The sequence below is a fragment of the Catharus ustulatus genome, chromosome 15 (assembly GCF_009819885.2).
Source record: "Catharus ustulatus isolate bCatUst1 chromosome 15, bCatUst1.pri.v2, whole genome shotgun sequence".
Taxonomy (NCBI): Eukaryota; Metazoa; Chordata; class Aves; order Passeriformes; family Turdidae; genus Catharus; species Catharus ustulatus.
In genome coordinates, this window is record NC_046235.1 from 3,318,329 (window position 1) to 3,330,611 (window position 12,283).

The window sequence follows — 12,283 nt, forward strand, 5'->3', positions numbered from 1 at the left end:
ATGGAGAACAGCTCTGAGGAGCCAAATCCCAGCCATTCATGGCCTTCATGTGACCTACAGCCCTGCAGACAAGCCCAGGGTGAGCTGGCCAGCAGTCCCCCAGCATCAGGCAGGGTTGCTGGGGCTGGCAGAGCCCAGAGGAGCCTGGTCAGTGCAGGGACGTGCCTGCTCCCAACACCCGAGCTCGCCGGTCCCAGAGCCCCAGGCAGCCCCACCACAGCAGGACACCAGCAGTGACCGGTTCTTCAGGCTCTGGAGATGTGCAGATAAAGCTTAACGGCGGCTGAGGGATTTAGCCCGTTTTTTTACACCGCCATAAAGGTTTAATTCTATTTTTTTTTACGGCTTGATTTTACATCAGTGTTTAATTGTAGCTGCAGCCCCTGTCTGGGCTCTCTGTGGACGTTCCTCCGGATGCACAGGGGTGGCAGGGCAGTCACTGTCCTGCTCCTGGGCAATGGCACTGCCCCACAGACAGGGACAATGCTTCACAAAGCCCTGTGAATCATTCAGCCCCATATGAAGGCCACTGAACAGCCCCTTCTGTCCCAGTATCAAGTACAGCAGTGCAAGGGCACCCCAGCAGGACCAGCAGTCCATGGAACTCTGCATCCTGGCCTCTCCAGACAGGTCTCCAGCACAGCACAGCTGCTGGTGGTTGCCCTTCAGCTGGCCCAATGTAGGAGCAAGGCTGGTTGGCAGGTCAGATCTAACAACCCAGCTCTGACCCAGCTGACCTGGGACATCAGCCAGGGTCATGGTGTCCCTGTCCCAGCCACAATCTGGTACAACCCTACCAAGGTCAACACATGGTGCAAGTGCATGTTCTGAGAGAGGGGATGGTCTGTCACGAAAAGGGGATGGTGATGCCCTGGAGAGACCCTCACCAGCACGGGGGCATCTCTCTTGAGGCTGGTCATGCCCAGGGGGATGGGGATTCACCTCTGGTGGGACCCAACTCGGCCAGATACAGAACCCTATTTCAGTGGCCTCGATTTCCCAGCCAGTCATGAGATGGAGAAACCCATCACAGGGGTGAGCATGGGTTATTATGTCACAGTGGTGATCATTCCATGGGTTCCTGGTGCTATTTATCACCCCAGACCCAGCGCTGGGAGAAGGGAGCGACTCCTCCGGCTGCTGCGAGCTCCGAGTCTATTGACCCGCTTTAGGACTCTTTGGAAGAAATGAACTTTTTTTTTCCCTTTCTCCCTTTTTCCAGATCACTGACTCAGCAAATTAGAACAAGAATATAATTTAGCAATACAGCGGTTTTTGAAAGACACAGTCCCCCTCTCCTCATCCCCGCCGCCCAAATAGATTTTTTTTTCCCCTTCAGTATTCATTCAGAGCTGATGCTAATTGAAAAACGTAGAACGTGGTTAAGGGAGCGGTGGGCTTTTGTTGCCTTGGGACCACCAGAGGGATGGGCAAAGCCCTTGTGCCAGGATGCATGATCCAGCTGATGTCCAGGTGACTTTTTAACCTCTGCTGTGTCTCCATGGGGACGTGCTCACCAGAAGGAGGAAGCACACCTGGCTGAGAGCGGGGTCAGCTCATGGAAAAACCAAACCTGGCTTCAGCACAACGCCTGGGTGTGCAGGAAGAGGGAGGCTGTGCAGAGCAGCATGTCCATGGGACACCCCTGCCCTGCTGGCACCAGCCCCCACCGTGCCACCAGCAGCTGCCCATGGCCCCTAATGAGTTTCAGGCCCACACAACCCAAGTCACCAGACTTTTCCTGTAGTTCCTACATGAATGTCACCCCTCCCCCGTGGATTTGGCAAGGTGGCACCCCAACTCAACGGCACTCCTCCAAAGCCAAGGACATCCATGAGCAGGCCATGGTGGGCAGTGACAGCCCAACCACCTGGACACACCAGGGCACCCCCAGCAGGAGCAGGGATGCTCCTGGCTCTGCTGGGTGCTGAAACAGGAGCACTGCCAGTGGGGATTGCAGCACTGATGCCATGGGAAATCCAGCTGCTGCCTCATGGACTCATCCTGAGCACTCCAGAGAGATGCTGGCCCAGGGAGACCCAGCACAGCCACACCACTGGGGATGCTGCCCTGTGCACACTGCAGCAGCTTGTTCCCAAAACCAGGATCACTGTGTTCCTGCTCAGAGCCGAGTGAGCTGATGGGCTGGGCTTCAGCTACACTGTGGCCACACGTTTCACCATGACCAATAACCCCAAGATCTGGCCCAAAATGTCACCCCCTCCTCTGGGGTTAGATGTTGTTCCCCAGCTCAGGGAGGTGCCACCCGCTGAGGACAGGAGATGCTGTCACCAGCAGAGTCCTGCTGCTGCCTGTGCTTGCAAAGGGGAGAGCAAAGTCCAGCATGTCCAGAGACCCCAGCCCTCCTCCCCACACCAATCTACCCCAGCACACAGCAGGGGGTGGGCACTGGGAGCACTGGGCAGAGCACACATCTCAGGGTGAGAGCTGTTAATGGAAAAGGGAAAAATAAAAAAAAGTAAGAAGTACCAGGTGTTTTATTATCTAGGGCAAGATCCAAACCCAGGAGCGCAGCCCGAGGAGGGGTTAGGGTGCCTGAGAGGGGCCGGTTACCTCCAGTGCTGCAGAAGGCTTCTTTTTGAGTTCTTCACATTTTCGGAATTTGCAAATCTGGTGGCCAGTTTTGCGATTCCTACAACTGCTGCACTGCTCGCAGTTTATCCGTCTTCGGCAGGGCGGGCACATGCCGCATCTTTTCCGTTTCTTTTTCCCCGAATTGATGGCAGATGCCAACTCATTCTGCATGGGATACTCTGCCAAGCCAGCCATATGGAGCGCGCTCTCTGCCAGAAACACGCCGGCAGGGGTCATAATGAAAAGGCCTGGGTTGATGGGAAAAGCCCCCAGGTAAGGAAAATCAGAGGGGCCGTTCATTGTCTCTGCAGCTGAGACTGCCTCCATGTCAGAGATACCAGTCCCGTGCTCGCTTGTTAGAGGAAGATGCTCCTGTACCACTCTTTTGAGCATTTCTGTCGACTGAGCAAACTGTTGGAGGGCGGTCTGTCCTTCTGAGGAGAGCTCCGACATCCGGTCTAATTTGCTCAGCATACTAGAGATGTTTTTGTGCTTTGAGGTAGAATGACTTTTATCCACAGTCGCATCGTTGCCATTAGCTAAGGGGTTGCCTTTCTCTGAATGTTCGCTTACCGAGCTGCTGCTACCAAAGGTGGAATAGTGGGAGAGTGGACGGGACTTCTTAAGACTTTTGTTCAAAGGTTCACTTATTATTCCACTTTTGTTCCTCCTCTCGGAGTTGACAGGGGGTTGAGAGTCATCTTGGTTATTTTTTTCCGTCTCTGGCTTGTTCCCAGTGTCTTGATGGGAGCCCGAATTTGACATGTTGCCCAGAGCACAACAACCAAACCAACCCCAAAATTTAAAAAAAAAAAAAAAAAAATTCTGAAAAACCAAAAAAAAAACCCCAAACCCCCAAAAACCCACCCCAGTGCCAAAGCAAAAGACCCCCAAAGCCCTCCTGGTAGCGCCAGCCACCGGGGACGCTCAGACGGGGCCGCGCATCAACGGGGGCGTCTCCTCCCGCGCCGGCTGCGGAGGACTCAGGGTGCTCTCAGTGCACAGACATACTCTGCGGCTCTGGGACACACCACGCGGCTCTGGAAGGAGAAAAGAAAAGAGAGTTAGCGCTGGCAAGAGCCAACGGGCTTTTCAAAGCAGCTCTTCCTCCCCCTGCCATGAAAATCTCAGCGCTGCGAACAAAGGAACTCCAGGGAACGGACCTCGGTGGAGATCCGTTCCGCTGCTCTCTAAAAGGGTCGCCATCCAGACAGAAGTGGGGGGTCACAGGGAAGTCCTGGCCTGGTAGCAATGGCACTGTGATGCTTAAAGGCTCTGTGTGCCCGGCTCTCCTCCCCCAGGGACAGCAGCCCCAGGGAAGTCACGGGGCTCATCTCCGGCTCCGCTCCAGCGGCGTGCGTCCCCACGCGGGGCCGGACCGCAGGCGCCAGCGGGATGCTCCCGGAACAGCAGCTGGAGCTCGTGCAAAGGGTGCCTGGTTCCCACCCTGCAGCCACCCTCGTCCCCCAAGCCAAGTGTCATGGAGGCAACACCCCAGCTCCCACAATCCCAGGGATGCTGCTCACCCAGCTCAGGCTGGCTGCACCCCTCCTCCTCCTCCTCCTTCTCCTCCTGGACCATTGTCTCTGAGCCAGCACTGGGCAGGGGAAGGAAGCCACAGAGAGAGTGGCAGTGTCCACCTTCAAGTGCCACAGGGATCCACAGCATCTTCCTCCAAACCCCACCAACAGCTGCAGTGTTCACCCCAAATCCCACAGGGAGCTGCACCATCCAATTCTGAGTCACTTCCAGCATCTACATCCAAATCCCATGGACAGCCATGGTATCCTAATCCCACCAAGGGCTGCATGTCCATCTCCAAACCAAACAGGGAGCTGCAGCATCCACTTCCAAGCCTCATCAGGAGCAGCAGTGCCCACCTTCAACCTCATAGGGAGCCACAGCTTCCACCTCCAAGCCCCAGTGCTGACCTCCTGCCTTGCCCCAGCATGCCCAGCACACATGCCCAGCTGCTCCAGCAGAGCCATGGGCTCAGCAGTGACAGCAAGAGCCTTCCTGGAGCGGATGCTATGCCGCTGTCCCTGGGGCGACTCTGGGGCAGCTGGGCCCAGTGTGGCTGCAAACACTTGTTGTTGTGAAATTCCTCCTCCTCCTCCCTCCCAAGCACGCACGCACACAGGCACCGCCAAGTAATCAGGCTTTAGAGGAGAAAAGCTGCAGGGCTTAGTGGAGCAGGAACCCACGTCCCCACCCCGGCGGCAGCTGGGGGAGGGTGGCACTGGGAGACGGCCCCTTGCCCACTCCATCCCTCCATCCTGGCCATCCTGGCACCCTCCTCTCCGGAGCCCAGCCAGGGATGTGGCCATGTGTGGAGAGCTCTGCTAAGAACCTCACTCCTGTGTAGGGGTGATGCAGCAGAGCGAGGGCCATCCCTGCACCCCCACACCCCCACTCCTGCTCATCCATCACCCTTCGGATCCCCTTCTTCAGTGCAACCCCAGGCACCCCACAACAGCCCAGGAGGACCCTTTCCCACGGACAGAGCTTGGGCAGCGCCGTGAAAACGCTGATGGGCACAAGGTCCTTGTGCCAACTACCGTGGTACCGGCTGCGGAAGCAGCCCCGGTGTCTCACTCCGGTGCCAGAGCCGGCTCGCCCACGGAGAAACCCCCCCGCCCTGGCGCTGAAAACCGCTTGCTTCAGCTGCTGCGGGATTTAAGATGCAGCGCCGATCGATGCAGGGCTTGGGCTCCAGCCGGGAGCTCGCCAGGCCACGTGGGGAGGGAGGGCTGCGGCGGCAGGACGGGCTGCCCTTCCCCAGCATCCCGCTCCACGCCGGGCGGGGGGATGCTGGGCGCACCCCAAAGGGGTGACGGAGCGCTGGCAGGATGAGCGAGCTGCTGCCATGCAGCTCAATCACCCGTCCCCTCTGCCAGGGAGCTGGGGGACCTGTCCCTGGAGACCTTGGGATGGGTCACACCTCAGCGCCGACAGCAACGGGCGCTGGGGCCGGAGCAGGGAGCGCGGCAGGAAAAGCACCGGACGGGAGGATGTGAGATAACGCGCCCGGGGGTGTTATCTCACGCCTGCCCGCGGCCGCCTTTCCTGCGGCCCTGCGCCTCTTCCGCCCGCCCTGCAGCGGCCGGATCGCCCCGGCACTCGCCACCCTGCCCGCTCGCCCTGTGGCATCGGAACCAGCCCGCCGCGGGAATGCCGGGGTGGTCTCCAGGCACGACTGCTGGAGATGCTCTGCACCGCCCTGGCAAAGAGCTGCGTCCTGCCCGCATGGGTCTCCCCACGGCTCCACAGCGGGCTCCAGGTGCCCAAGTGGGGAGGACACCAGCTGAAGGCACGCCGTGGTCACCATTCCCACCAGTTCCCATCTCCTTCTGCCTCCAGACATCCCGTCCAGCCTCCCTGGCTGGTGCCACCATGCCACACGGGTGCCAGCAGCTCCGAACCCCCGCTCGCAGCCCCGATGGCTGCACAGCCTGGCACAGGCTGCGGGACAGGGCCAGCCCAGCCCACCCACCCCAGCCCAGCCCAGCTCAGCTCGCCGCAGCTCCCCGCACCCACAGAGACACGGGCACAGCGCCGCGGCCGCGCTCAGCCCCAGCGGCGCAAGGCAGTGCCCGCTGTTGGCACGGGGTGCGGCGCCGAGCCGTGCCGAGCCGTGCCGAGCCGTGCCAGCGGCGCCACCGCACAATCCCGCCTTTGTCCCGGCCGCCGCTTTGCCTCCGCCAGCTCCCACCATCTGCAGCCACCCGGCGCTGCCCTCCAGCCCCCGGGGCCACCGCGCCAGCAGGCGCCGGACACCGCGGCCGTGCCAGCTGGGACGGCTCTGTCCCCACAGTGTCCCCACACCGGGCTGCTGGGGGTACTGCCCCTCTCGCATTAAAGGTGGGATCCCCCACCCTCCCGCCGCGGGACCACCCAGCACAGCAGCTATCGCTGCTCCTCGCCAGCCGCTGCCCGGCCCCGTCGTTAATTGCAGCGGGGGGAGGATTTAATGATCTTAATCCCTTCTTTATGATTGACCCGAGTAAAGACGGGCCCCCCCGTCCCGTTCCTGCCCCTTTTCCGGCCCCCATCCCTTGGGGAAGGCGCCGGGCAGCGTCATCTGGGTCCCTGTCAGAAGGTGCTTAGTCCCGGCCGCATTAAGGGGCACGTGATGGGCTCCCTCGCCCGGGTCTTTGCACGGGGCAGCTTAACAGCCTGGAGGGACGCCAGGGTTCAAGGGGACACCACCAAGGTCGGAGGCCCCAGCCCACACCCAGGGGTTCCCAGCCCTTTGCAGGACACTGTTCCTCCCCTGCAGCCAACCCGCTGCCAGGTCCAGGGCCCAAAGGCCAGGTGAGGGAGGGCACCTGTGGAACATGCCCTGAGAAGCTGTGGCTGCCCCCTTCCTGAAAGTGTTACAGGGCAGAGTGGAGGGTCACGCAGTTGCTCCAGGGCTTGGAGTAACCTGGTCCAGTGGAACATGTCCCTGCCCATGGGACATGATGAATGAGATGATCTTTAAGGATACTTCAAACCCAAACCATCCTGTGATTCTGTGATTTCCATAGGTCACCCCAAAGACTTGCCTTCCACCAGCATGGAATGCTCAGATGAGGCAAGGCAGCTGTGCTCTTCCATGGCCCTAGGGGGGAAAAATGGGATGCTCCTCTTCCCCCAGCTCTTAGCAGCACACCACCCCTCACCTCCTTCACTCTGCCCCAGGGCTCCCTGCACCCCAGCACACAGGGGACTGCTCTGCAATAGTCCTGACAATGCCAAAATAAATAAAGGTTGCAAAAGGATCATCTCTGGTGGTCCGGAAAAACCCCTGCCAGCAGATGGACTGAGAGTCCCCCCAGTTGCAGGCACCATTCACTGTCAGAGGGGAGCAGGAGAGGAGCTTCGCTTCTCCTAAAAAAATGACAAGCTGCAAATTCCAGCTGGCTCCCCTGTGTTTTCGCTGCATGGCTGGAAAGCCATCAGCTCCCGCCAACCTAAAAAGTCTCGTCTTCAAAAAAGAACTTCTGCTTTCCTTTAATTTTAAATAAATCACCCTCCTCCCAGAAAAGCCGCCGGCTGGTCAGCCGTGCACAGACACGGCGTAAAGGGAGAAGAAAGCAGCAAAGCTGAAGCCGAGCTGCTCCCGGGCTCCAGAAACAAAAGGAGAAAATCAAAATTCGCCTTTTTTTCTAATCCCTGGGCGCTGGGTGGGCACTGGGGGCGGTGGCTTTGTCCGCCCGCAGCAGACGGAGGACGAGGACGGAAGGGACCCCGGCGTCTTTTCAGCCTGGAGAAAGGCTGCAATTGTCCCCTCTGCTGCGTTTTTGTCCCCACTTCCTCCCCCTCACTGTGTGGCTGCCCGCCCAGAGTGGCCCTCACCTCCCCACAGCCATCACTCCCTGGTGATGGATGGACAGACAGACGGACTCAGCCGTGCCACAGACCGACCAAAGTAGGGTGCCCACCACCAGCACGTCCCCTCTCGAAGGCATCCCAGGAAAGATGTAGGTCAAGGGAGGCTGCTTCCCCTTGCAGCTCCAAAGAGGGGCTGGAGGTTGTCCCTGTGCTCCCCAGCTGCCCTGGCCAACAGAGGACAGGACCCTGAGATGGCCAGGAGCATGGAACCCAGCGATGCATGGGGAGACAAGACACCCTGGAGCACCCTGGTGTCTGAAACACATCCTGGGATGAGACACCAGTGGGTAGAACAGCACCACGGCCCTGCAGCACTGTCACAAGCCAGAAGGTCCAGCAGCAACCCAGGTCAAAGGCTCAGGAGAACAAGCCCCACCAGAACAAGGTTCACAGCAGCTCCAATCCCAGCACCACAACAGCTGATTCAGCTGCCAGGTGCCCATTTCTGCAGCACAGTCAAACCTGCTGTTCCCTGCACCAGGTGACACAGGCCAGCTGAAACAGGCAGTGATGTCTTATCACAGCCTCACCAGCCAGATGTCCAGCAGCAGGTGAACCAAGAGAGAAATCAATCCATGATCTCCCAAGGCTGATTATCCCTACAGGACACCCATCCATGGTGCCTGATAACCAGGAGCCTGAGGCAAAGACAAGCCTGTTATTTGCAAACCATCACCTCTGTCAACAGAGCAGCCCCCAAGCTCTGCTCCCTGCATTCATCCTCCCAAAAACTGGTCCAGCCAGAAGATCCACTCCTGGATGTAGCATGGAAGTTACCATGACCCACCACCTTTTCTCCAGACATCAAAAGAGGACACCCAGGCCTGGGGGAGGTTTGGGCAGTGCTGTGAATGCTCAGGCTCACCCTGGGTGGGTTAAAGAGCCAGAGGTATGACGGGTCGAGGTATGACAGGCTGCCAGATGGGCAACTCACACGGACATAGTTCATCTCCTGTGCTCCAGAACATCCTTCGAAGGGCCAGTCGTGGCAGCCACTCTGCTTGTCTGTGCTGTCGAGGTGGCACTGAGAGATGTTAAGAAGCCAACTCCTGAATTAAAAAGGCTATGGAAGATTAAATCCAGCATCTGGAGCTTGCCCTGGAAGCAGATGGCAAATCATCACGGTGCACAGAGTGGCTTTCACCCATCTCCTTCTCGCTCAGCCCTGGTGATGCCCCCAGGAGCAACTCTGGACACACACCAGGGTGGGCCACGATGTGTCCTGCCAGGCACATCCTCAGGGGCAGCGTGGTGAGGCCATGCCACATCCTGCTGAGCAGGCAGGAGGTGATGCCACCTCCCCAGCTGGGCTCCCTCCACCAGGGACCCAGCAAGGGCAATTTTTTTCCACTGCTGCTGGGTTTTTCCATGTAGCCCCACGGCTGCTGCAGGCTTCCCAATCTGCCCGCACAGCCACACCCGGATGCCTGACTCAGGCGACACCCCAGAGCCTATCACAGCGTGCCCTGGACTTTTATCATCGTGGAGAGGACAAGGAAGTGCCCAGGGCCCCCGTGCACATCCTTGAACCTCACCCTGTGGCCCCGGCACAGCTGGAGCCACCACCACAGGGACCGACCTGCGCCCAGGGCTGCCCCAGCTGGGAAATGTGGCTGCGTCCTGCCTCCGCGGGGTGGTGGTTACGGATTAAGGAGTCTTAAATGTCAGACGACCAGGCGCTCCCTAGAAATCCACTTATCTCCGCTGCCACTCGGAGCGGCCAGAGCCGGGCGGTTATGGAGATAACGCGATTTGAAGCGTCCACCCGAGCATTGCAGGGCTGCGGGTGCCCTGCGGACAACGCCAGGCACCTCCTCCCCTCCTCCACTCGCCCAGCTGCTGCCCAGAGAGCCGGGTGACGGCCACACTGCTCAGCCCGGGGGCTGCACCCACCTGCGTGGTGCCCCCCTTCCCCAATTCCGGGGGATGAGGGAGGCTTGGCAGCCTCGGTGCTCATCCATCCCCCCCGTGCCAAAGCTGCACCAATTCGCTGCCCAAATCCTAAAACGACTGTAACTAAAACCTACCAGATTGAGCCTGGGGAAGAGCCCCCCCCGCCTCTCCCCCCTCTCCAAATGGGATTGAACAGATCTGCTCTCGCACGAGCCCAGCTCGCAGCCAAGCAGCATCTGACATTCACGCGCCGTGGCACGGCTCTGCCGCTCGCCCACTCCCCCCGGCTTGGCATCGCCCCGAGATGCGCCATCAATCCCAGCCCAGCACAACCCCCCTGTCCTCTGCAAATCCCCTCCAGACCCTCCTGGAGGGACTCTTTGGCCTGACTAGTTCTCCATGTTGTGTCCACCAAGTGAGGTCTCAAGGTGATTCAGGGCTGTGAGGTTCAGGGGACCAGGCAGAATGACCCCAGGGCGTTGGGGACAGGTGCTGCCCTGTGGCAGATGCCAACAACAACGAGCATCCCAGCAGGCCTCCCAAAGAGCTGGGGGGCTGAAGGTGGCTTTGAAGGGGAGACCCACACGTGCCTGCCCAGGCCAAGCTAAGATGTGTGAATCACTCTGTTAACAGATGGGGCAATTACAGCATCAATTACTTGGGGCCTGACCGACAACCAGGTCATGGACAGACCCACTGGCATGGGCAGTGAAGGGAAGGTAATTAAAAACAAGGGGAAAAGTTGCAGGCACAGTTGTGTGAGGATACTGGATGGCAAAGAGCCCCAAAGCCAACAGTGCCACCTTCAGTGGTGCTCTGATCTATGTGTGCCACCTCCAAGTGGCAACCCTGATGGTGCCCAAATCTATCCAGCAGTGCCCAAATCCATCAGTGCCACCTTCAAGAACAGCTCCAGCCTAGAGAGGTCCCTTTGTGCTCCCAGCTCTCTCAAAACCTCATCCCTGCCCATCCCACCAGGCAGCTCCATGGTGGCAGACCACAAACTGCTCCAGATCCCAGGAAAGCTGGGCTGGTGTCACTGTCACCACTTGAGAGCGGCAGGGCCAGCTCAGTTGGCCATTAATGGGTGGTGGGGACCTTATGGTGCTGAGTGATGAGATCCCAAGTGCCCACAAGCCCTGCTCCTGGAGGGAACCGCTTTGGAGGAACACTTTTCCCAGCAGGAAGGCCACGGCCCCGTCGGAAAGCGGGTCCGCAGACGGCAGCTATTGACAGATGTCTAAGAGGACGGCGAATAATCCCGTCTTCCTCTGGGAGGATTCGGGTCGCCCTCGCCCTCACCGGGGGTTTATCCATTGTCTGGATCTGCCGGCGGTTGTTATTTTTGGTCAGCACCACGTTTTGCTTGGCCTCGCTGGCAGGAGGGAAATAGGAGGAAGAAGAGAAAGGGGAGGAAGGCTGCTGGGGCAGGGTTTGGAGGGGGGAAGACCAGCTCAGCTTTGGGAGGGGGCAGTGAGGCACCCACAGCCCTCAGGGAGTCCCAGTCGGTCTCTTCCCAGCCCCACAGCCTTGCTGAGCACAGCCAAAACTCACCACAGTGACAGGGCTGGCACCATCCCATCCCCACTGAGAGCTGCTTCCAGTAAGCCCAGTGGGCCAGAGAGGCTTGAGAGGTTTTGGGGTTCAGGTTTTGGAAGGCACACAGCAGTCAGGGTTTTCCCTGTCACCAAAACCAAGTGCAGGGGAGTTATCTGAGGGATGGGCAAACCCTGCCCGCAGACCCACACGTGTGTCTCATGCAGACAAGCCAAAAAAAGCTGGGTAGCTTCAGGAAGACAGATTCTCAACCTGCCCTGACCCCCTGGGATGTGGACTGCCATCCCTCACACCTCACCCCCAGCACTGCAGCATCCCCACAGCAGGTCCTGTCCCCCCTGGGAGCTTGGAGCTCACCAACACTGCAGGTTGTAGCTCAGCCAGCCTCTGAGATCCACACCTGCATCACTACAGAGGCACTAGTGAGACACTGAACAGCTCATCCAGAGAAGCTGTGGCTGCCCCTGGATCCCAGGCCAGGCTGGATGGGGTTTGGAGAAACCCAGAATAGTGGAGGTGTCCCTGCCCACGGCAGGGGGTTGGAATGAGATGAGCTTTAAGGTCCCTTCCAACCCAAACCATGCCATGGTTCTATGATTCTATCCTTCTGAGACAGGTACAAGGGGAGGCAGAGCTGGGCTAAGAGCATCCAAGAGGATGCTCCTAGGGAGAAGACACAGAAATGCCTCAAGACTTTGCTTCTCCCCATCTCCCCAGCAGTGATGCAGGGAGTATCCCCACAAGGCAGGGCTTGCCATCCCTCTCCACATCTTTCCACCACCTCCCAGTTTGCCTGCAGAGCAGGAAGACGGGATAAAGATGCCTCCCCGCTCCGTGGGATCTCACTCCTCCAAGAGATGGA

The 12,283-nt window shown here is 59.1% G+C and overlaps 1 protein-coding gene across 2 annotated transcripts in view; it reads right to left on the reverse strand.

The window, feature by feature from the left end:
* CXXC5 (CXXC finger protein 5) overlaps positions 1-12,283 on the reverse strand; it is a 34,809-nt gene that overhangs the window by 3,165 nt on the left and 19,361 nt on the right. For both annotated transcript variants that reach the window (XM_033073376.1, XM_033073377.2), the window contains exon 2: positions 2,575-3,635. In XM_033073376.1, the coding sequence (XP_032929267.1) occupies positions 2,575-3,360 (786 nt within the window). In that variant the 5' untranslated portion in view covers positions 3,361-3,635. The remainder of the gene's footprint in view (positions 1-2,574; positions 3,636-12,283) is intronic.